This window comes from Manacus candei, unplaced genomic scaffold (assembly GCF_025592945.1).
Source record: "Manacus candei isolate 608988 ecotype Guabito, Panama unplaced genomic scaffold, ASM2559294v1 h1tg000047l, whole genome shotgun sequence".
Classification (NCBI taxonomy): Eukaryota; Metazoa; Chordata; class Aves; order Passeriformes; family Pipridae; genus Manacus; species Manacus candei.
In genome coordinates this window covers 7,090,433-7,114,657 of record NW_026138095.1, presented here as the reverse complement: position 1 = coordinate 7,114,657, position 24,225 = coordinate 7,090,433, and the positions used below count along the sequence as shown (strand labels likewise).

At 44.9% G+C, this 24,225-nt stretch overlaps 2 protein-coding genes across 2 annotated transcripts in view; one reads left to right on the top strand and one right to left on the bottom strand.

Annotated features, from left to right (window-relative positions):
- SAP30BP (SAP30 binding protein) overlaps positions 1 to 17,123 on the bottom strand; it is a 29,330-nt gene extending 12,207 nt beyond the window's left edge. The window contains 6 exon segments of the mRNA XM_051797851.1: positions 749 to 791; positions 13,614 to 13,661; positions 16,585 to 16,694; positions 16,870 to 17,002; positions 17,005 to 17,036; positions 17,039 to 17,123. Coding sequence (XP_051653811.1) covers positions 749 to 791; positions 13,614 to 13,661; positions 16,585 to 16,694; positions 16,870 to 17,002; positions 17,005 to 17,036; positions 17,039 to 17,108 — 436 coding nt within the window. The 5' untranslated portion in view covers positions 17,109 to 17,123.
- A 53-nt stretch (positions 17,124 to 17,176) lies between these two features.
- RECQL5 (RecQ like helicase 5) overlaps positions 17,177 to 24,225 on the top strand; it is a 37,534-nt gene continuing 30,485 nt past the window's right edge. Inside the window, exons 1-8 of the mRNA XM_051797794.1 lie at positions 17,177 to 17,282; positions 17,631 to 17,761; positions 18,944 to 19,065; positions 19,477 to 19,995; positions 20,734 to 20,839; positions 21,325 to 21,436; positions 23,608 to 23,770; positions 24,124 to 24,206. Coding sequence (XP_051653754.1) covers positions 17,641 to 17,761; positions 18,944 to 19,065; positions 19,477 to 19,995; positions 20,734 to 20,839; positions 21,325 to 21,436; positions 23,608 to 23,770; positions 24,124 to 24,206 — 1,226 coding nt within the window. The 5' untranslated portion in view covers positions 17,177 to 17,282; positions 17,631 to 17,640. The remainder of the gene's footprint in view (positions 17,283 to 17,630; positions 17,762 to 18,943; positions 19,066 to 19,476; positions 19,996 to 20,733; positions 20,840 to 21,324; positions 21,437 to 23,607; positions 23,771 to 24,123; positions 24,207 to 24,225) is intronic.

Genomic DNA, 24,225 nt, shown 5'->3' with positions numbered 1-24,225 from the left:
TACATTTATCACACTTTATAGGTGAAATACCATGCTTGAGCCTTGACAAACTGATTTGAGAGATGAAGCAACTTCCAAACTCATTAATTTTTAATGATATTATTACATGATACCACACAACTGTACTAGTAACCTCAGGAACAGAGGGTCAGTTCAAGATAGTCACAGATGAAATATAAAATACAGTTTCTCTACAGCTCCACAGAGACCAAGAGAGGATTTTGTATTTCAAGCTGACAATCCTAGGCTTTCCAAATCTAATAATGGTGCAATAAATAAGTGAAATGCCACAAAAATCAAGTTTTAGTAACCATTAGAACACATGCAGCACACTGTCAGCACAGCAGCTATAAATCTTTAAGTGGATCATATCTAAATATGGATACTTTTGATAAGTTTTTCAAGCCACAGAACAAATGTCATCATTCCTGGTTCCACTAGCTTTCACAGAGGTGTCTAGACAAAGCTATTCTATCGTGTTTAAGCTCATTTCAAAAAGCACCAACACTGCCCTTTACATAGATGTTTTAAACATATACTACATGAAACTATTTTCATATTTTAAGGCATGGTGCCTTTCTCCCAGAACAAGACTTCACTGAAAGCATTCCAGTGAGATAAAACATTGCAGGCATTAATTTGAAACTACAGCATTGCCAGGACAGAGGGAAGGTGCTTTTTACAAACCAGGGTTTAGAAAGTCTAGTTTGAAAAGAATATGTGAATATTCACTTCTGAGTGAACTTACCAACTAGCTCCTGAGGATCTCTTTTCTCCACTTCTGAGAATTCCTGGGAGAAAGGAGGAAGAAACATATTTTAGTCCAACCTAAAAAGCTATGTTGTTCATTTCTTTAGAAATTTACACATTAAATCTGAGACAAAAGAATAACAATTAAGAATGAAACACAATTTATTAGATAAGAAGGCAATGTCTGTACAATGGAGAGTCAAAGCCTAAGAGGATGCTCCATGTCCTTTCCAAGCTTGAGTCTAAATTTAATGAAGGAATTAAGGCATTATTTCACTGAGTCCTGGACACTCAGCTCCTTTTGAATTTTGCAGAAACTGTTGTACTTGAAGCCTTTCCTCTGAACAGATCAAACCACAGATTCTTCATTTTGGGTGACTGGTCCTTGGCACCAGCCAAGAGCCAATGTTTTGGAGCACAGTTAAGTAAATACAGTTAAGCAAGCTGGATCCAGCCCACAGAAAACTACTCTAGTCCTGGGAATGCCGACCACAGGCCGGTGCAGGGTCAGCCCGATGTATTCCCTAGAGGAACATGGAAATAGCTGAGATTCTCCCAGAGCCAGAGCACCACGACTTCAGAGCAGCACCTGAGCAGCCTCTCCAGGGTCCTGGGGTGCAGAGGTTTGCCAGATGTGTTTGTGTGGTGTCAGAATTCGTTTCTGCAGTTGTGCCACTCAGGGCTTTGGCTGACAAACCCCCCACAAACCAAAATGCCCGGGAGCGTGGTGGTGATGCAGATCCTGTATTCCCATTTCCCACTGTCAGTTCCCTTGGCTGCTACCTTCCAGGAGGGATATAACCAACCTGCTCTACCAGAAACTCAAGGGCAACCTCCACTGACTTGTAGTGCTCTGCTTGGAGATCTTCCCAACACAGCTAATCCCCACTTCAGTTGCAGATGTTTGCACCAGACTGTGCTGAGCAGGAGGCTTTATGTAGGATAAGACACTCTTCAATATGTTTTCCCCATACTGAGACCAATGTCCAAATATTTTGGTGTTTCTGGGAGACCCCAGGAGAGTCACAAGCAATATCAAGTTCAGCACAAACAAAGTTTCTGAAACAGTACCAGCTGTATCCCAACATTGCCCTCTCCCCCCTGCCTCCCTCCTAAAGACCTTTTGTGACTCACTGGACTGTGTGTCCAAAATTCCTCAGTGCCTCCAAACACTGAAGCTATTCATTCAACCTGACACACACATAATGCTGCTTCCTTGCTGCTTAGTAACCACTCTCTAACCCCCTCCTTTACTCCATTTCCAGTCAGGTGAGAGATGCATCAGGTGAGGGGAGAGCAGCGAGGTCACCAAGCCAGATGTGGGAACAGCCTGTGCCAAATTCACTGTGAAAATCTACCTATTTTCAAGAGAAGCCAAAGCCCTCTGGAAGCAGAAAAACAAATTCTTTGTGTGGCACTAACTGCTACAAGGCACTTTTTATAGCCATTCATGGAAGGAAAAAAAAAAAAAAGGCACTATTTCTCCATTAGTACACTTGGATCACAGAAATACAAGGCTAAAGCTATTTTAGAAAAAGAAAGAAGTACACAAAGGAACATGCATCTTCTCCCTGGCCAGCTGGCGAGGCCCCAGGCCCCTCTGTGATGGACTGTAGTGTTACAGCTCCAACCCCTTGATAATGCACTTGGTGTGTGCATCAACATCTCTTCCGCAGCACAGGCAGAGAAAAAGCTAAACAGAAGCATGACATTTCAAAGCAGAAAATTTATGTCAAAAGAAGTAGCTCTCTTTGGGGAGAGCACTGGACAGGAATCCAGGGAATGTAGGCAGTGTCCTCCACAAACCTACAGGGACACGTTGTAGGATATATCGTGGGCAGCCTCAACCACATCGAGGTGGCATTAGCACAGTGAGCTTCAGGTCACCACTGGAAAAGTGGGGACAATTCTGTGCTAACTAAGGGGCTGTGAGGACAAACTCAGATGAACATGCAGGCTGGAGAAGTTCACAGAGCCACAGATGCAAGGTAACATATGTCCAGGCACATACAATGACTCAGGAGCAGTAAACACACGTGGTCAGAAAGCTGCTTTATTGCCTTTAGGGGAAGAATTTGCTAGATGGGTAATTACAAGTATTTCTCGCCTTGGTTTGAGACAACAAGCAAATGTTTATTGAGGGAAAGGAGGGAACTGCTTGTGTTCCAGCCTTGACTAAATTACATCCTGTGCTCTTATCTCTTGAAAGTTTTAAGTGGACTGAGAGGGAAGAGGAAGAGACAGGCTATATCCCTGAGCACCTCTTGATCCTTCCTCATACCCAGCACTGTATTTATTATTCCATTATCCTTCCCATCTCCTTCTACCCACTTGTTCTCTTACCATCCAAGAACACAAAGGCAAGAGAAAAAAAATCCCCCAAATCACCAATATTTCTGCCAAGCAGGAACTTAAGCAACCCAGTGGCAAGCCAAATTCAGTTGCATTAGACATGTGCTAAGCACCCCCAAGAATGCTGTGCTCTTCTTTGGGACACTGACAGGTTTGCAAGGGTCTGTGCTGCCTTCCTGACATTTTCAGAAGCCCATTTTCAAGTCTCCTGTAGATGTCTGGACTTAGTACCAAGCATAAGCACACAATCCTCAGGAAACATGAATGAATATGCTGAGAGATTCTTTGATGGCCCAAACCTCTCCTGTTATGTACATCAGACAAAAATGCCCAAAATCATCAGACGTGTTAAATAGTACGTTTTAAGAATTTCCAGAATCATCAGTGAGTTTGCTTTCACTAGAAGCAAGTTTGGTCTTTAATTTGCATCCTTGAAGCTTGCCCCACTTGTAAGAGGCTAAATCAAGCCAGTCCTATCAGGCCCCACTGTGTTTTCCCCTGGCTCCCATCGCCCACACTCGTTCCACCACAGCAGCTCCAGCAAGTCTGGTCCCCACATCCCCAGGCCACAGCCAAGACATCAGAAAGCCCAGAGCTACACCAAGCAAAAGCAAACACGTTCACCAACACATCAGAGCCACACCTCACTGCCCAGGGGATATGAATTCTGCTTACTGATGAGTTACTGTGCACCTACACCCCCTGCTCCATCATTAACAAGCTGAAGACATCAACACAGCTTTTCATTAACTCAAACTCCTTTCAAGCCTTCAGAAAACAAAGGGATGACCGACTCCTCCTACAGTGCTTGTTCATATTTGCTCAGTTTGCTGTTGAAAACTGAGGCAAGCAGCAACAACTTGACCCAAGTTTGGCAGATGTGAGATTTAAGAAGTCCTGTTCAAACCTCTGAATATCTACTGAAGATCCAGAATGTAGGACAGCCTAAAAAACCCAATCACCCAAAAAGAACTGCTCTGCACTCCCTTAGGCTAAATTAAGTCTCAGACACACGTTGAATACAATGAGCCAATTGGAAAAGACAGCATCTAAAAAAAAAACAACCTGAAGATCTAATCTTATACACTATGTTGAATGAAATGGAGAATCATGAAGTGGAAAAATAAGGTACAATAAATACTGCACAGTTCCTACCTTTTGGTTATGAAAGCGAAGAAATATTTATGTGTGGATGAAAGATTTGTAAAGGAATTCCAAAGCATTTAAACAACGGAAAATTTGGAAGGTAACTGAATTTTAAATAGGGAAGTTGCCTAAATCCATATTTAGGCAAAGGTGATCTTTTTAGATTTTTGATCTTTTATAGATTACATCATCAATACCCACCACATTATGTATCAGTATCTCACATGAAGAGCACAAAATCAAGCAGGTAAATGGTTCCAAGCAGGGGGAAATCTCTTTATCAGAGTAAATATATGAAATTAGTAGAGACTTCAAGTATCCCAGAGCTAAAGGCAAAATTTAATGGTTCATTTCCATATGAATTCTGAAAACCTTGTTATTTTTTCAATAAATTAAGACTTCACTAGCAGCACCTATACTGTAAAATTTTCACAAGCACAACCTCTGAAAACCTGTGTGGAAGCATCTCTGAATTTACTTCTGCAGCCAGCCCCTTGCTACTTGCACAAAGTCAGCTTGGACACATTATTTATGCTGGAAATTCTCTCTACCATCATGGAAATACAACACTCAGGGCAAATCCCACAATGTTCTGTGTTAATTTTTTTTTCTCCAGTCATTTTACCCCATCTAGCATTACATGATGATCTCTAAGAATAGCTTGACTGAGTTTAAAAAAAAAAAAGGCATTCCTGTACTTTATCATGCACTCAGCAAGTTGATTTTCTGGCTGCCATCTCTTTTGCAGCCTTGATCTCACAAGATCAACTGTTTAAGGGCCTAAAGCCAGAGGGCCTTGCTCCAGCAGACCCACTGAGAGGAGTCAAGGGATGCCATGGTGGTTCAGAGCCAAGCTGGAAGAAGACTGAAAGACAAAGACAAGCAGGAGGCAGACTCCTTTCCCCTGATCTGGAGACTAATAAAGAGCAGACTCTGAAGAGTGTGCTATGGGCAAAGCCAAATTAATTAAAAAAATAAAAAAAAAAATCAAAAACCAATGAGAACCCCACCACCACCTTTCTAAGCTTCTAACTGACCACTAACATAAATCACAATTTCTGTGCCTCTAGGAACAATTGTGCACATCACTGATAGCCAATAACAGTTATGATATAACTATTCCTGTGTGAGTTCAGGAAAAGGTTCTTCATTGTTTCCACTTTCCCAAGACAAATGTATTTTTCAAACCCTGGACAAGATGACGCTGCCTGCAAGAGCCTGACTGATAAGCACCCAGATTGCTGGTTTTCATGTATCATAATCAGTTAAAGAAGAACAAGCTGAAGGGGAGTGTGTGTGTGTACATGAATACAGAAGATGCTGCATTCTGGGTTAAGCTTTCACCTCACTGAGGTGAAATACAGACCATCTTTCCAGTCCCAGAGTGTTTCCATACAGTTCATAAAAACCAGTGCCTGCTCAGGTTCCATGGAAAATAAAAACAACCAAACACAATCCTCACAGCATGGAACAGAGATTAAAGGAAGGAAGCAAAAACAATATGAATCTGAGACTGATGAATTCCAGTTTGGAAAGGCTTGCCCAGAACAGCTTTATTTAATGGAAAGAATGGACTGACTTATAACAATGCTCACTAAGTCCTTCCTGAAACGAGCTCCATAAATCCAGCACAACGCTCACATCCAATGTAACTGTTGGCATTAACTGTCACCACAAGGCACAAATTCAACCATCAATTTCTGGTAGAAGCAGTTGCACGTGTCAGTGCAGGTGCACTTCAAACTGCAACAGGAAGGCAGAAAAGATACGAAACCAGCCCCTGATGCTTTAACTAAGATGCAAATTGTAGGAAGTGGGGAAGTTGATGCCAGACTTGCCATTGCTTAATTGCCTTCCCAGACTTGCAGCCAACTGATACCTAGGGCTTCATTTTTCACTGACTTCCAGTTAATAAAAAAAAAAAAACTATCTCAGAAGCTTCCACAGTACCAACCCCTCAACATTTTTTCTTTTTTTCAGAGAACTCTCTTGTGTTGCAGAATTTCTTCTCTCTCCCAACTACTTCACCTGATTGCTTGCACATAAAGTAATTTAACACCAATTTAAACTGCCACCCACAAAATTTATAGACCAGTCACACTGTTGTCAAGCAGTGGATTAGTTTGAAGATATTATTGCAGGGAATTTTCCAGTACAGTCCTTCCACCAGTAGCCAGTGGACCTGCTGCTGCAACAGCTGTTACAGTGGATTTCTCTCATCTGAGCAAGCACCAGCAATAAGCTTTTGTAATTTCCCCCCCTCTCTACAATTCAGAATATCTCTTGTAGTCCCAACATATCAACAGCCTCATTTGGCTGAGCATGATGGAAAAAAACTATAACTTAGCATAAAGTGTTAGAAGCTGACAGAGAAGATGGTCTTGCCAGAGCAAGCAGGTGGAACGTCTACATGCAGGCAGCAAGAGAAAGACAACTCCAAACCCTGGATCATGTGCTTTTTTATTATCCTTTCTTTTCCTTTTTAAAGGAACATGATATCAATTATGTTCTTGCTTTTTCTACAAAGATCAGGAGTTCTAATTGGAAGAGAACACCAAGAACTTCTCATTTAGTATTAAAAGTGCATGACAACCACAGTTTCATTTCTTGCTCACCAGATCTGCCTGATGTTGGTGTGCAACCAGGCTGAAGGCAAACAGGGTACATGTCAAGTGCATTTAGAATCTGGGGAAGAGAAGGCAAGGGAACAGGAGTACAGTGCTTTTATTTCTTCTCCCTTCATTTTTTTCTTGTATTGTGAGAGAAGAATCCCAAGAGAAAGCTTGAAACAAGCACATTTCCTACAGCCATATCCTGTTTGCCAGCTCTGATACATAGCTCCAGGCAAAGTGCCCAGTACAGGGTAAGAAATTTAACTTAGAAAAACCTGTAGAGACCATGATCTGGATACCAATAGAAGCACAGCAGCTCAGAAATAAGCCACCATCAGAAAAAAAATTATACATCCAACCCCTAATGACACTTATGTACAGGCTTTACAAATCTACCTACTTTGAGATATCATTGTCACAGACAAATAGGGAAGGAAGAACAAGTCATGAAAGAGTCAACTCCTGAGACATTCCTTAAGCATCTTATCAAAATAAAGAACTTGTGTAGCTGGCACTGCCTTTTACTTTTCCAGCTAAATGAAGTAAAAAAATCCACATTCATTAATGAAATGAAAAAACCACTGAAAAATCCCAATCTGGCAAAGCATTTCAGTGAGAAAATGCTTTAGAAGGGAAGCATTCATAGAATAAAGCCTTTAAATAGCTTCTTTGAAACTTGACTCCATTCACCTGACATATGCTATCTCAATATTTGACAAAGATTATTTGTTAGGAGTAATTTCCAGTCAAGGAACTGTGTGCCAAAGCTTTTGCTTTCCATGTGGAGGTGGAGTCAATAACATCTGCCTTATGATGGACCCTGCTCCCAAATCCACCTGCACAGCCCACGGGAGCACAAGAGCAGCAGCCCAGAGCACAGCTCCCAGCAGGCTCCCCTGAAGCCACCATGGTAGAGGTGCCTTGCCCTGCAGAGCCCACAAATTCTGCTTCCAAGTCACTTTTGCTTCCTACAGGGAAACAGGAATTCAGGGGTGAAGTATCAGCACCACCACCATGTGACAGGGCAGAGGTGTCAAGCTACTTGGATGATTTTATTTTTTTACAGCTTGCTGCAGTACAGAATCGAGCAGAAGGTAAAGCTGGGATGGGAAAAATATGAAGCCTCACAGCAGCAAAGGAAAGGCTCAGGAGAGCTGACAAAATTAACTTCTTGCACAAACTTTCTTCCCTAGTACATAGTACTAAAAATTCTTCACGCTTTGGAGGCAAGGAGTAAGAGCAAGTAACCTCACTGGGACATGCTCTCCTCTGTGAATGGATCCCACAGAGTTTTTACAGATTTTGCTCCTTCTGGACCCAGAACAGGGCAGCTGGAAGAAGCTATTTTCAGATATTCATTGGTATTTGAGGCAATCCTCCATCTGTGCTGACTGCTCAGACTCTCACTGTGACATGCACCGACAGGCACACTCAGAACAGCCCCTTTCAGCACAGCAGACAGAACTCATTGCAACCACAGAACTGCACTTGGAGAACTCAGACCTTTCTCAGGTGAAATGTGTGAGGGGAAGCAGCTCCAGAAAGGACTTTTCTTCAAGTTTAAAGACAAACAGAAAAAGCCTGGCTTTTCCTTTGGAGAGAGGGAAGCCACACCTGTGTCAGTAATCCCTGGTATTTAGCACTGCAGGGAGTGAAGACTCTGCCACAACATGTATGCCCGGCGGGGAGGAAGGAACAAGCATGTCCACGGACATGTCTCATCTTCCAAACAGCTCCAGAGCTGGATGGAAGCCAGGAGCTCTACATGAGGTATTCCAGCTTCAGAGACCAACAATGCTGGGATCTGTCTCCCTCTCAGACAGAGCTGGAGACAGCAGTACGTGTGGCAAGGGGGCAAAATAATTCAAGATGCCAAATGCTATTTTTTTTTCCATGCATGCAAAACAGCCTTAACTGCCCCTGATATTCTCTGGCAATAACTAAAGTTTACCTAGTTAAAAATGGGAACCAGTTATCAGCTGGTTTCATGTCTGGGCACTCACTGTAGCACTGCAGAGAACAGCATTTACAGCTGAGTTACCTCTACTACCCCCTAAGGACTCTCTCCTACACTGCCAAACTCCCTGGTTCTCTCCAGAGAGCTCTGAAAATCCATGTGTGAAACCTAAAACCAGGGGAAAATACAAAGAGTTGGAAGCACAGTTGGCATTTTACACAATTATATTAAAAGGAATTTAAAACACAGCAAAAGATGAATCTGAGACTGCAGTGCTTATCACTGGCACCTTCAGGCTGTGCTCCCAGGCAAAGGAATGAGTGAGGAAACAAAACCACTGGAGATCTAACCTTGACCCCAGCCCTGGAACCTGCACAGTTCATGCTTTCAAAGTGTTTACAAAAAGGTATGCTCACAGCTATGCATAATAAAGGCCATTTTAATGATACAACCTTTCCCAAGCATACTTTTCCCCTTCTTTGGAGCAAAATAATTATACCTGAGATGAAAGTTAATGAGTAGGCTCAAGCATTTTTTGAGAACCTGGCTTGACAAATGTATGTTGAATTCAGAAAAAATTAATATGCCTTATCAAAATAGGAGTTAATTTCATGGATTACATTACTGCACACACACCCATTTACTGGTTCTTAGCACTTACCACTTTTATTTTAAATCAAGATAATTTTGGTATTTAAACAAACGGGCTAATGGGCAGGCAAGATAAAATAAAACCACTGCAGTCAAAAGCCTCTAAGTATTAGTACACACCTACACATCATAACACAGTAAAATTACTTTACAGGTATGCTGGATCAATAAAAGCCAAGCATAATAAAGAGTTGATGCTTATCAAGAGGTGGTACTCAGACATGCTTAGAAAATTTGACAGCCTTCTGCTAGATCCCAGTTTGGTTGCCCCAAGGATGCAGAGGGGACCCTTAAAACAAAACCAGAAATGGAAAACATTGAAGTAGCCACCTGCTTTGAAAAACTGCTGCCATGTGTCAGGCATTCACTTGCCAAGGGAGTGGCAAATTTCTTAGCTTTCCTGCACTGGCTGGTCCTGATACCACAATCAAGGCTCAAGAGTTAATGATTTCCCTCTGTGAAAGCTCCAGGAGCCAAAGCTGCAGGGCTGGGCTCTGGCCTTGATCAACACTTGCAACCTGCTATTCATCCAGCCCTACAATGTGAAGCACAGAACCCCTCAGGTGAGGCTTGGAGCACAAGGTCAGTATTTTGTTTAAGGTTGATTTTCCTTCTTCCTGCAGGGCTGGTCCACTCAGTGAGCTCTGAAGGCTTGTATCTTGTTACTGCATCAGGGCTGTAACCAGAGCCAGCTGCTGGCCAGAGCCCAAACAACCTGCACTGGCTGCACAGTTAACCCTCCTCATTCCAAACCAGCACTGCCAGCAGAACACCAAACTTCAGATCAACTTCCACAACATCCTTCATTCCGTACCCACAGCTCCATCATCTGGGGAAAGGACACAAAACTCATCCAGGCTGTGGGATTCCATCTTTTGAACACCATGCCTTTGCCAACAGCTTCTGTTGATGGGTTTTTTTCGCTTCTAAGCAGAAGGCTTTGTTTCTAAAGTGCTTTTAAGGCAGATGCTTATTTACAATTGGTGACTGCTCAGGTAAAAGCAGGGAACCCTAAAGGGATCCTGATCATTAACAAACACGTCCTGTCCCAGAGCCTGAGCACATCCATCCAGAGTGAATTTTGGAAGAGCAATTAAGTTTTACCTCGATTTGAATCTCCAGTCTTCCATGAGTGCCTGCAGCACTTCGAAATGCAGGTACAGGATGCAATATATCTGAATTTGCTGCTTAAAGAGGAGAATTCTGCTTTTTGCTGCAAGCACACAATGTTTGGGAATACATTCACAGGTGCTCAGAAACAGTGAATTGTGAATTGCAGAAGTCTGCTCTGGAAGAATGCTTTCAGATGACTGATGAAGCTCAAATATTCTCCTATTCCTGGCACACACCTTCCCCCAAACAGGTGCACAGAAAATTCTCCACCATCTCACCGAGAGCAGACAGAAAACAGCAGTCTGACATCACAAAGCTGGAACTTAAAAGGCTTATAGTGACTTGCTCCTTGGCAAAAATATAACTCACAGGAAAGCTGCAGCCCCAAGTAGCCCTTTTTATTGGCTTTCCCTCTGGTGAGGAACAAGGGCTGTACAGACAGACAGGTGCACCTTCACCGAGGCCAATAAGGGCAAACGCCCTGGAATCAAGATAAAAAACCAAGATAAACAAACTCCACAGGAGGGGTAAAAGTATCTTCCCAGTGGGGTTATTTGAAGCAGGTTACAAACTCCACTCTCCCCATCATCATTTTACCAAACAAGTTTTTACATCATCCCCCACTTTCTGTCTCCTCAGTCTATACCCACAACTGACACCAACCGGACCTGCTGGAGGTTTTGTGTCTGGTACCATCCAAGTGCAGGATGAGGCCAAATCAGAGGATGCACCAGCAACAAGGGAACTCCTCAACACAGCCTGGATCAGGTGTCCTGGTCAATTATTCCAGATATAATCTCAAAGTTGCTCATTCACAATATGTACAGTATGTACAAAGAAGCAAAACATCAGCAAAAAAAAAAGCTACAACACTTGCAAGTTGTCATAGATATTGCAAGCTCAAAGCAATGAGGAAGACCGAGGAGAACACTGCCACTTGGTGGAAAAAGAGGATAGGAAACATTTGCAACTGCTCCAAGTAAAACTGATTTTACAAAGATGTTCCATCCCCCCCCCTCATCCCAAGTGAATTTCTTAACAGCACGGCTGGTGCAACTCCACCAGTGTCCCTGGAATGCCTCACACACCCACACCTGCTCTGCTACAGCCACCTCTCTCCCAGTGCCAGCTGCCTGTTTAGCTAGAATTCAAAAAAAATACTCCAAAAGGCCAGAGGAGACAATTCCCTTTTTTACTTATGTATGAAGACATCTATTAAGGATGATATGGAAGTCTGAAACTGCTGAGTTTCAGACTCAGTTCAGATTTGCCTCCCTGCTACTCTTCTCAAATCCTCACCTTTCACATCATGCTGGGATGGCAGAAATTACATTTTACCTTTCTTTTTATTTACTTTTACTTATTTATTAAATTTCATTTACATTTTCAGTTCTTGCAGAGTCTACCCAACACATCAAATGCCTTTTTTTCCCCCCAGTGTTTCTTTGCTTGCCCACTGAAGCTGAAATGCTGCTCTGTGGCCACGTGGAGCTCTTCTCCAGAAGCACAAAATGCACCTGGACAGCAGCACACACAACTCACTGAAACCAAGAGGCTTTTTAAAAAAGCCAACATGAAATGACAGCAAGATATTAAAGCAGCAGCCACCCAATTCAGTGGTAAGATTTCTGTAATGCATCATCACTCAGACAAGAGCTACTATAGTCCCAATTTCATTCTTTCTCCCTCTGCCAGATCTATTCTCCATTGCCCTCAAGCCCTACAGCACTTTTCTAAAAGTGAAATGAGATTCTTGCTACAGGGCCCTACAACAGGAGGTTGTGGTGATGTACAGCAAATTTATCTTTTAAGGAAAACCTGTATTTTTCTCTCACAGCACACATTTGAATCCAGCTGTTTTTACAGAACATCTTGCATGTTTACAAGGGCCAAAAATGTTGAAGTAGAAAAAGGATAAAAGTGGGAGGTTACCTTTTCCTGTTTTCCCAAAAAAAAAAATATTTTTCTTGCCACAGAAAGGGAAACAGTGCATTCCATTTCCACTGGATGCCAAAGGCACTGGTGATATTTCACACACTGAGACTTTACCAGCTGCAGTGCAGCTGCCAAGATTTTCAACTGTGTATCACTATAAACCCCTAAAAATATTGCAGATCCTGGAAGAAGGTGCTGCTATAAAACTAACTCAAGTAGAACAGCTAAACATTCATTTGCCTTGATTTTATCCTATCAAAGCTCTGTGGTAAATCAAATGCTCTACAGAATTTCACTTTGCAGCACAGTCCTCTGGCTTTTGTAGCAGAGTTTAGAGACTGTCTGCATCCTTGAGGAAGCTGCTGGATAAAATAAATGCCCTTGCAACTGTTAATCACTCAGTATCCCACAGGACTGCTTGTATTGAGCTCACATAAAAATTTAAGCACTCTATAAAGTTCCATATGGATTTGGTCTTTTGTTTTCCAGCTTTTAGCCTGACCTATGTTCCTGTGTGCTGTTAAACACCTGCTGCTCAGCAAAAACAAGGTGTAAACCCAAGGCAAAGCTGATTTCAACTATTTTTCATAGCTATCACCTGGGGATCTTATTTCATTTCTTAAAATTTGAAATACAACCTTTACAAAACTGCTTCATTTAGAAGAACAGAGTTAAGGACAGAGACAACTGAATTGATTTTGACACGTTGTGACTTCTAAGAGCATAAGATCAATTATTCATTAAGTTGTTCTAAATGAAATATTCCAACTAAAACTGTTCATAACAGAATTCTGTAAACTCTGTACTGAATGCTACATCTCCCAGATCACTGCAAAACAGCTGAGCTGCTGTCAGACAACCTACCTCGGATCTAGTGCACAAGAGGACTAAATTCATGAATGCAGAACTCGCTTATGATCAGTCTGTTAACTACCTTTGGCAGAAGCCAGAACTAAAGTCAAAAAAACATGTTAAAGCTACAAAAGCAAAGTGTGGAACTATCTACAGGTCACAAACAAACACCAAGCCATGCTGTTAAGACTTATTCCTCTTGTACTGAACTTCCCCCCCCACCACACCACCACACTTTCAAATACCTTTAGGTCACCAGCCTCAGGTTTTTCAGTCTCTGAATCGTCATCTTCCTACAAGACAAGAATTTACAGGATTAAGCTTAAAGAGCAGGCCTGGCAAGTAACTGCACTTACAGCAAAGGGCTCGTGTTCAGCAGCCCAGCAGAAGTCCAAGCCCCTTTCCAGGGAAGGTAGTTTTACCCCACCCACTCATGAGCAGCGAACAAGTCCTACAGTCAAAGGAAGAAGTGTTTGTTTGGTTTGAGGGGAGTTTGTAGGCAAAACCATCACTGAGTAGCAGATGTCCCCTGCAAAACTCATGCAGCTCCAGAATGCTCAGAACTAGACAATAGGAAGCAACAGAACTGGGGGGGAAAAAAGCATTTGTCATTTGGTAACTCTGGTCTCTTCCAGTGGCAGACGGGCTTTGGGTGGTGTTCCAGTTCAGCAGTACCCACAGAAAAAGCAGCATTTGCAAGACCTGTGATACTCTCAAGCATCAGCAACACACACAGGACACATGGCTGGCCTGCCACCAAACCACACATGCAGGCTTGGAGAGTACCAAGTTCCAAGGATCTGGTGATCCAGCAGAGACCACACCTTCCTTGTGAGTGTGGAGCTCCCGTGGCCTCGCTTGCTGATGACATGAACCTCCACAGAAGGGAACTACTGACAAATTGCAGTGTTTTAGGGAACAGACTCCATTTTTTTTTTCTAGCCAGAAATTAAACAAAGAACTGGGCAAATTTCTGCCCTGTGAGAGCTTAAAACACTGAACACAGCCTCATGTGAAAATCTACACCACGTGAGAAGTAAGTTCCAGGTTTGGTCCTCTGCTGTCCCACTGCTCTGGGAGCTCCCTCACTAGGGATCCTACAGGCACCTGCCTTTCTAGACAAATACATACTCTGGGTTCAAAAGAAGTTTGAGGGGCAGAAATTGTTTTTCATGTTCAAACAACTCAGCAGAATGTTTTTTCCTTGAAACTTTGCCACAAATTTCAACACTGGCCCTAAAACAAGAACTTAGTGTTTCAGCTTCAAAAGGAAAACAAGGAAACAAATGATAAATGCAAGTGAAAGGAAGAGTTTACAAGGAACCACCTCAGAGTGTTAGTACACAAGAAAGTTCTCCCAAGACAGGCTAGAGGCTGACCACACAATAATGTCAATAAGTTTTAACTGCCTGAGTTAAAATGCCTCTGCCACAAAAGTGAGACATCAAACTCCTTCACTTCAGTTACTTTTCAGCTTCTTTCTGAAAGATGTACATTTGACAATAATTCAGTCTTAACTGTCAAAGTTTAATTACAGTGAGTCTGTAACTAGAAAAGAACTGTAGTACCAAGTAACTTGGTGTTTATCACAAGTGAGGTTTCACTTCCCTCCACAGTCCCACCTATATTATACTGGTAAAAGTAATTTTCATCAAAGCAGTAATGGGTTGAATGATTCATGTTGTGGACAGGTAACTGAAACAACTCTCCTAACCTAGCAGGGGGTATCACTAAAACAACATTAACAAACAAAGCAGAATCACTGAGGACTGCCTTTGGAAAAAAACAGGCTTTTCAGTCACTGTTAAGGTTGATAAAATAAGCACTGAGTTTAGATCAAAGCCCAACCTGAGTCCAACTCATCCTGCTTTCTAAAGACAACTCATAACCAACATGAGCCACTGGCACAGCAATGGCAAGGAAGTTTTCAATTCTGCTCAGAGAATATTTAATGCAAAAAACCCAGGCATTGCTCTTCTGCAACAAAGCTGGACAGAAAGTACCCCGTGTAACCTGCAGTGTAACCACAATTCCATGGCTGACACCAGAGTGACTAATGGATTGTCATCCCTTGAACAGCAATCTACACCTCCCAGATGATGGCACAGCTGCAACCTGCACTAAAAACTGTGTGTGCAACAAAGCTACTCCATGTACAAGCCATTTACAGTGCTCACTAAACACAGCTCGTCACACCCAGGGATTTCTTTGAACTGAAGAGACCTCAGTGAAGGAGGCTCTACGAGCGCTGGATATAAAAAGAAGAATCCCTAAAGCAGTAAAGAAGCTTCACTCCTTTGCTAAGCCAGGTGCCAGGGGCAGCAGAACAAAACTAAAAGCAAGAACAAGACACCGACAAATTTCTTGGCTGCTCCTTGGGCAAACAGAGGGCAGGAACAGTGAGTGTCTCCTCAGAGTCTGATCTAACACACACAGAGTAGAGCTCAGTGAGGAAAGGTTATAGAAACAGCCCTGAGTTTTTTTGCTATGGGTAGAAGAAAGAACTAGAACAGGAACAGGATAACACTTGTAGTGGTAAGAAAAAGTCTGGTGAGAAAAAAAGCAGACAAATCCCCCCTTTCCCCCCCAAACTTCTTGTTTCTCTCACACAGACAGAGGACAGAACTACAGATCCTTTTGTGTGTTACAGCTGCACCCCCAGGCTGTGAGTCCATGCCCTGTCTCACCACACATCAGTTATCTCAGTGTTCAGGTGATGCCAGACATGTGCCACGCACCTGAGACAGACAAAAGCCACTCACATGGACACGGGACACTCACACCAAGGTAACCTGATGCAGTGAGCGGACTGAGTTATGCACAAAATAATAACTTAAGACACCGCAGAACTTTATTCTTTTTAATCCACCAGCTGACAGTGTGGTCCTCTTGAAAGGTTTTCATACATGCCAACTACGCTTAAGGAATAATTTCTATTTGGTGTGGCTGTAACAGCCTTTTTCCCACAAAAGAGTCAAACGACACCAACACAGTCACGAGCAACACGAGCTGTGCCAAGCTGCAGAGGGGCTCCAAGGCAAATGCTCTGCACTTGAAAACAACGTGAACAGGAGCATTTGGAAAGTGCTGAAACCCCCACCAGGAGTCACATATTCCAGGTTCCATCACAGGTCACTACTCGGGGGCTTTTTTTTTTTTTTTTGAGAGAGAGTAAAGCCTCTGCAACGTGTGCGAGGGGTCACGGGAGGTACTTACTGACTGCCTGCTGTTCTCATCGTCCTCCTCTTCGTACCCTTCCTCGTCCCCATCCACGCGGGTGAAGTCATCTTCTCCGTACCCAACCGAGACCAGGCCTCCTTTCTCACCTGAAGAAGAAGAGAAAAGGTAAACCACGAGGTGAAAGGGCAGGTGACGGCGAGCGGCGGCGAGTGGGGCCTTCCCCCCACAATGAGGAAGGCGCCGGGCCGGGGTGGGCCGCGCGCGGAGGGAACCCTGGCGCCTCGGCCCGCCAGCTGCCCTGGGCCCCCTGCCCGCCCTCACCCGCAGGCGCACCCCCGTCGCTCCCCGCCGTGCCGGCCTCGCTGTCCGACTCCGGGTCCGAGTCCTCGGCGTAAACCGCCAGCGAGGACAGGACGCTGCGCTTCGCCGCCGCCATCTTCCGCCCCGCCCGCGGGGGCGCTTCCGGCGCGCCGCGATGACGCGGGACGGTCGCCATGGCAACACCGCCCTCCTTCCGCCCGCACTGGGGCTCCGGGGCACCGGGCAGGCTTTGCGCTCATGGGCAGGGGGAAACACCGCTCATCAAGGCGGAGCGGGAGCTTTAAGGAGGTGGGAGGGAGGGGGGGTGGGATAAAAGGGGCGCGGGCTGGTTGTTGTGAGTGCGGGCCTTTTAAGAGAAGCTCCTGACGTCATCTCGTGGCGCCGCGACAGCACCTGCCGGGTCGTGAGCGAGTGTGAGCGTGCGGAGCGGGGCTGGGACGGGGCGAGGTGGAACGTAGGGGGAAGGGTATAGCCCCTGTGTGGGTGGGAAAGACCCGCCTTCCCCCCCCCGTGTCGGGTGCAGGCGGGTTTGGGGGGCAGCGAGTCCCCCCCGCTCTGCTGTGCCCGACCTGTGCCCCGTGGGGACCCAGAGCAAACCATATTGGGGTACCCTTCAGTGGGGTACCCTGGGTGAGCACCCCGGGAGGCCCCAGAGGATGGGGGAGCGTGGCGGGGCAGCCCCGAGGGAGGCGGTGCAGGCGGCGGTGGGACGGGGCAGGGAAGGGTGGCAGCGCTCGGACGAGCTCTGGTTCCTCTCGCAGCGTCCCCAGGATGAGCCGGGAGGCTCCCTCGGGCCTGGAGGGCAGGGTGAGGAAAACACTGCGGAAGGTCTTCGGGTTCGAGTCCTTCAAGACTCCCCTGCAGGAAAGCGCGACCATGACTGTGGCGAGAGGTGAGGCCCGGCATCGGAGAGGTGTGGAACACGGCTGCTTGTCCTTCTTCCCGTGGGAAGATCCCTGCAGGATCTGGGATTGTGCCTGTTGTGAGGAGACTAATCTAAGCAGGATCACCTGGCCCTCTAAGCTCTCCTCTGCTCTGATGTGGTTTTGGTGGCACAGGAACACGAGCACGTGCTGTGCACAAGCTCTGCCTCTTCTTCTTTCGTTCATTTCTTAACACCACTGTTGCATCAACCAGGAAATAGGAAACTTAAGGTGCACCTGCCAGCACGTTCATGGTCAGATGAGGTCAAAACTCTTTACGTTTATACCTTTTCAGAGTAAAAGTGCCCTCGTGTTAGAGATAATACCAGTAGAAGACTCGATGTCCTGGCACAGTTGATCTGTTCTCTGAACCACAAGGCCATTGTCAGAAATGTGGTTTTGCTGGTGTTAATGCACCCCCCAACACCCTGCTGGGGGTGGGACAGGCAGCTCACACAGACAAGCTGCCAGCTCCCCCAGCAGCTCTCACAGTGTGAGTCAGAACAGTGCCCAACTCAGGGTATAATCAGAGTTTTCACTGATCACCATTTGCTGTTGAGAACAGAGCAGCCAACAGCAGAGTTCTGTGTACAGGGTGTCCCTGCCTGTTAACATGGTGTCACTGGCACCTTCCTGCCTTCAGGTGGGTGCTGGTCAGTGCAGTGACAGTCACTCACTGTGTGAGATTATCTGTGTGGTTGAGATTTCCAAACCCTGTTTTGTATGAGGGACCTTTCTGGGATAAGCTTTAAGAGGATTTGTAAAGGTCTGTCATGGGGCTGGTAATCTGGTAACTGAAGGTCTGTAAAAGTGAATGGAAGCAGCTCCTCTGGAAGAGATTTAGCACAAATAACTCGTTTAACTTCTCTTTATCTTGGTTTCTGTGTAACTTCTGGCACTTTTGTATGGCTGTTTCTAAATGTTTGCAAAGCAATCAGAGATTCTTTGAAGGAAAGCACTGCAGGCATGCAAAGTATTGCTGTGCTTTTAGAACCTAAAATGGAGTGTCTTTTGTTGATTATGCCACACAGTACATGCACACACATACTGTTCTCACACACTACAAGCCTTTCTGTCCAACCCCTCCACTCTGAGCCTTGGGAACTCCCCACCACTCAGGGGCCTTGAGCTTTCTCCTCTTGTTTTTGCAGGTGAGAAGGATGTCTTTGTGTGCATGCCCACAGGGGCAGGGAAGTCCCTGTGCTACCAGCTTCCTGCAGTTCTGGCAGTGGGCATCACCATTGTCATTTCACCTCTGATTGCACTGATTCAGGTAACTGTCTCCTGTTAGCTGTGGAAAAGCAGCCAGGGAAGGGGTTTGGGAGACTGGAAGCACGGCTGCCTCTTGTCTTTCTGCTCATGAGTCTGCAATTCACCTGCCTCTGGATGCTCTTGATGTCTCAGTGTGTTTTCCTTACTCTGGTGATAGGTGAGGAGAGCAGAGTATCTCTGGTATGATGCTTTACAGTTCTCTAAAAGGATGGTTTTTTTCTTTAAAAATAACATGGTGGCTTTTATAACTGAGCCTTCCTCTTTTTTCTCCACTTGTCTGTCACCTCCTGGGTGTTAGAGAGAAGCAGCATAGCAGAGTAACACAAATGGACCAAAAGATGGATCTTTCTTGGTGCTGGTGTCTCTTTATTTCCACTTGCTTTTCATTTAGTTTGTTTTGTGTTTGCTCTAGGATCAAGTGGATCACCTGCTGGCTCTGAAGATCAAAGCCTGCTCTCTGAACTCCAAGCTGTCTGCCCAGGAGAAGAAGACCATCCTGGCTGACTTAGCAAGTGAGAAGCCCCAAGTAAAGCTCCTGTACATCACCCCGGAGATGGCAGCTGCCTCTTCCTTCCAGCCAACGCTGAACTCTCTGGTGTCCAGGAACCTCCTGTCCTACCTGATCATAGATGAGGCTCATTGTGTGTCCCAGTGGGGACACGATTTCCGACCCGACTACCTGCGCCTGGGCGCTCTGCGCAGCCGCATCCCCGGCACGCCATGTGTTGCCCTGACTGCCACTGCCACCAGGCAGGTCCAGGAGGACATCGTGGCAGCTCTCAAGCTAAAGCAGCCACTTTCCACGTTTAAGACTCCTTGCTTCAGATCCAACTTGTTCTACGATGTGCAGTTCAAAGAGCTCTTGGCTGATCCTTACGCCAACTTGAAGGATTTCTGTCTGAAGGCGCTCGAAGTGAAGGACACCACTGGGGTAGGTTTTACCTTTAGGGAAGGAGGCTAAACTGGACAAAATCTGTCTTAATGGTCACTGATATTCCAGTGGTTGGTATGGCCCTGCCAGGTCTGTGGTAGGGAAGGAGGAGGTCCCAGGAAGGAAAGTGATAATGTATATTTTCTAAGTCCTCTAAAAGTGCTCGTGTATGTTTTTTAGTTCCTCTAAAACAGGTAGAATGTGAAGGTTGTGATCCTTTCTGAGGTGAGAAACCATGTTCTACAAAGTAACATCCAGAAAACAGGCCACTGAGCACCCTCCAGGTGGCCTGGAGAGGACAGCAGAGACAGGGCAGCCAAAGAGAAGATCAGCACTAAGAGGGATGTGGTGTCACATTTGCAGACAGCATTAATGTGATAAAATTAAATAAATTAATTAATTTTAAAAAATAACCAGGAAGAATTTCTTCACAGAAAAGGTTGTCAGGCATTGGAACAGACTGTCCAGGGATGTGGTGGAGTCACCATCCCTGGAGGTACCCAAGAAAGGACTGGACGTGGCACTCAGTGCTCTAGTCTAGTTGACAAGGTGGTGATCCAAAGGTTGGACTCGAGGATCTTGGTCTTCTCCAACCTAAATGATTCTGTGATTTTGTGTCCTCAGAAAGGGGTTGCTCTAAGTGAACATAAATTAGGAACATGAGACGAGCATTTCCACCTTGGTTTGTCACACAGTTTTGTTGATTGGCTTCAGACAGTGTCAGGAATTTTTTTCCAGGTGTACTCGGGCTGTGGGATCGTGTACTGCAGGATGAGGGATGTGTGTGACCAGCTGGCCATTGAACTGAGCTGCCGAGGGGTGAAAGCCAAGGCCTATCACGCAGGTACTGCTGCATCTCTCAGGAGCTGCTACAACTGAACTGTGCCACCTCTCAGGCCTGGGTTGGGGCTGCCTAGAAAAGAGCTTTCTAGGCATGGTCTGCACTGTGTGTGATGCTCACCTGTCAGGTCTGTGAGATAAGTGCAGGCCTTCACCAGAATGGCATTCTCCTCTCTCCAGAACTTGTGGATCTTGCATGGCCTAAATATAACAACAGCTTTTATCCCGGGGGAGGAGAGCTAAGTTTTCTTCTTTGGAATAGAAACAGCTGCTGCTGACTTCTGCTTGGTCACAGGCCAGGCCAGTTTAAACATGTGCAGAAAGGAGTGTGTACATCAGTCAGTTTTAGTGAGGCTTGCGGTGAGGGAATGGAGGAGGAGAAAATCCTCCTTTCTTTCTGTTTGTTTTTTGTTTTGGGGGTTTTGTTTGTTTGTTTGGGTTGTTTGTTTTATTTTGTTGTTGATTCCTTCCTTCTATTTCCCTTCCCAGGACTCAAGCCAGCTGACAGGACTTCCATCCAGAATGAATGGATGGAGGAGAAGATCCCTGTTATTGTTGCAACCATCAGCTTTGGAATGGGAGTAGACAAAGCAAACGTCAGGTGTGTGAGGCTGAGTGTTGGGCACCACCAGAGACTGAAACCTGAGCAGTGGGAAGGAAAAGTCTCAGTGTCTCTGTTACCTGATACACCTGACTCAAATGCCTGAGGAACACTTGCTCAAACCCACAAAACCAGAGCTGGGAGGTTTTAGCTTAGAAGCAGCAAAAACAAACCTGGAAGGGCTTTGTAAAGAAATCAAACACAAGGCAGCAGAGCTCCTCTTTGCCAGTCATACCCAAAAATAAGAAAATTGGAGGAATGCTTGTTTTCTGCCACACCCCCCAGGGTTTCAGAGAGAGCCATCTCAAGGCACTCACAGCTGCCTCTTTCACTTCCCTTAGTGAAACAGTTGCCGTTAAAAAGCAGTGGGAAGAAAATCTGCAACTAAAATAATTCATGCACCCTCTACTAAAGTAGTCAGAGCCAGCCTTTTTTTGGAGATCTCTCTCCTCTTGCAATGCAAGGGGAAAAAATAGCAGTTCACAAATGGCAATAACCATATAAAAATACAGCTCTAGTCCAAGGCCAGAACTTTGCACATGGTTTCAATTCCTGCTCCTCTGGGATTTCTGTCACCATAAGAGCTCTGTGTTAGAATTCCTGCCCTGTAATATAGCTGTGCTGAGTGAGTATCGGGATCACTTCATGGAGGGATCGTTCAGGTGCAGCTCAGACAACACCCACAACAGACCTGATCTTTACTCTAAAATCCACATAAAGCAGTTTCTCTGAACACTGTGGGAGAGGGGCAGGACATCACTGAGACAATCCCATCAGTTCACAACTGTGCCATCCCTCTGTCTGTGTCACTGCTGCCAGGAAACAGTGACAGACCACTTTACTCCTTGATGCATATCACCCAACAGAGAAATGAGAAGTCTCCTAGGACAGCAGCATGAGTTAAGGACCTGCTGAAGCCACTCTGCCCTGTTCAGTTGTCATTAAAAAAAGCAAAGAGTAACTGAAATGTTAGAGATTGATCAATGGCTGATTGAGAGTGAAATACAGCTGAAATACACTTGTAATCTGGTTGGTTTCCAAGGAATGGAGTTAAAATGACTATAGTAATTTATGTTTTTAAAATAGTTTAAAGGACATTATACCAAAGTTAACGAGGCACTGCTGCCAGCCTCTGCTCTGTGCTGGCAGATTTATGAGTATTTGTGCATATGTTATCAAGTAAGATCAGGTCTGACAACTTCTGGAGGTGACTCTTTTGGGCAAAAGGGAAAACAGAGGTGGTGTCTGTTTCGGATGGAATCTGCTTCTCTCTCTTCACTGTTAATTCAGTTTTGCTTAAGATTATTTATCAATTTCTTCAGTAAACTTCCTGATGGGCATTAAATATGTGGGGCTCTGATGGTTCCTGCTTGGCCTGTTCCTGGAGTGTTTGTGTTTGAAGAAACATGTTTGCTTGCTTTTGTCATTTAATCTTCAGCTACACCCATATGCATCATACCTGCCCTTGGGACATGCTGGCTTTGAGGCAGACTGGTATTTAAAAAATTGGCAGTGTTACTGTTCTGTAAAATCCTCTCAAAGCAGGTATAAGCTGAATTGCTGAATAGTCAGGTACTGGCAGGTTTAAAGCAGTCTTGCAGTGGTGTGTTGAAAACCTTCCTTCAGAGATTACATAAAATGTAGTAATGAGTCTATAGTCATATTTGCTGGCTAGGAAAGGTGCCTTCATCTGCAAGTGAGCACAGTGAGACAGTTTCCCATGCAAACTTTGGCAAAGAAGTGTCTTTTGAAAATCAAGTATTTAAAAATGTGTTTTGTAATGGTGAAATTGTGTTCCACAAAAAAAACCCCTTTTTAATTAATGCTGTGTTTTATGGTAAAATCTCCCAAACTCCTTAATCCAATGTCTTTATTCTCAGTCTTCATAGCTGTACAGTTGTTTGCATGTTTGGGATATTCACGTGCTCATTCTTTTCCATCCCTTTGGCATGTCATCCTGCTCACCTGTTGTCCAGATGCATTTTTTTCCCCCGTGTGTTAAGAGGACTTAAACTTCTGTGTGCAAAATCCCTTGCTGTGCTCAGTTCTCTCTGTCTTTTATGCTTTTGCTGCCCTACTTTTTACTGCTGTTGGTGCCCACAAACGCTACAAACGTGAGAAATGCTCTTGAGAAACCTGCAGCCTCGTGTTTCCTGTTTTATCCCATGCAGGTTTGTTGCCCACTGGAATATTGCCAAGTCAATGGCTGGATATTACCAAGAGTCTGGCAGAGCTGGGAGGGATGGGAAGCCGTCCTGCTGCCGCCTCTATTACTCAAGGAATGACCGGGATCAAGTCAGCTTCCTGATTAAGAAGGAGCTCTCCAACATCCAGGTGAGAGCTGCAGAAGAGTATCCACCTGCCCAGATATGCAGCCTTTGCTCTAGTCTGGTTTCCTTGCAGTAACCTCTGAATAATCAAAGATGAAATGAGGTTTTCTGGGTCTAGAACTTCTGGAGCCCTGTTTCAAGGGACAGCAGAAGGGAGTGAAGCAGGAAGGGAAAGAGCTGCCAGACCCAGCTCTGTATGAGAGACATGGGTGAGCAGAAATCTGGAGCAGAGATATGGAGGTGTCTGTACCTGTTTGCCATATTGATCAGAAGGGCTGGATTTGGTCATTGCTAGAGTTACTTTACCTGTTTATATTTAAATTGAAGACTATAGTTCCTGTCCCCATCTACTTTCAGGAAAAAAAAGGCACCTTAAAAGAATCTGACAAAGCTGTGATGAAAGCTTTTGATGCCATTGTGAACTTCTGCGAGGAGCTGGGGTGAGTGCACTTCTTTCAA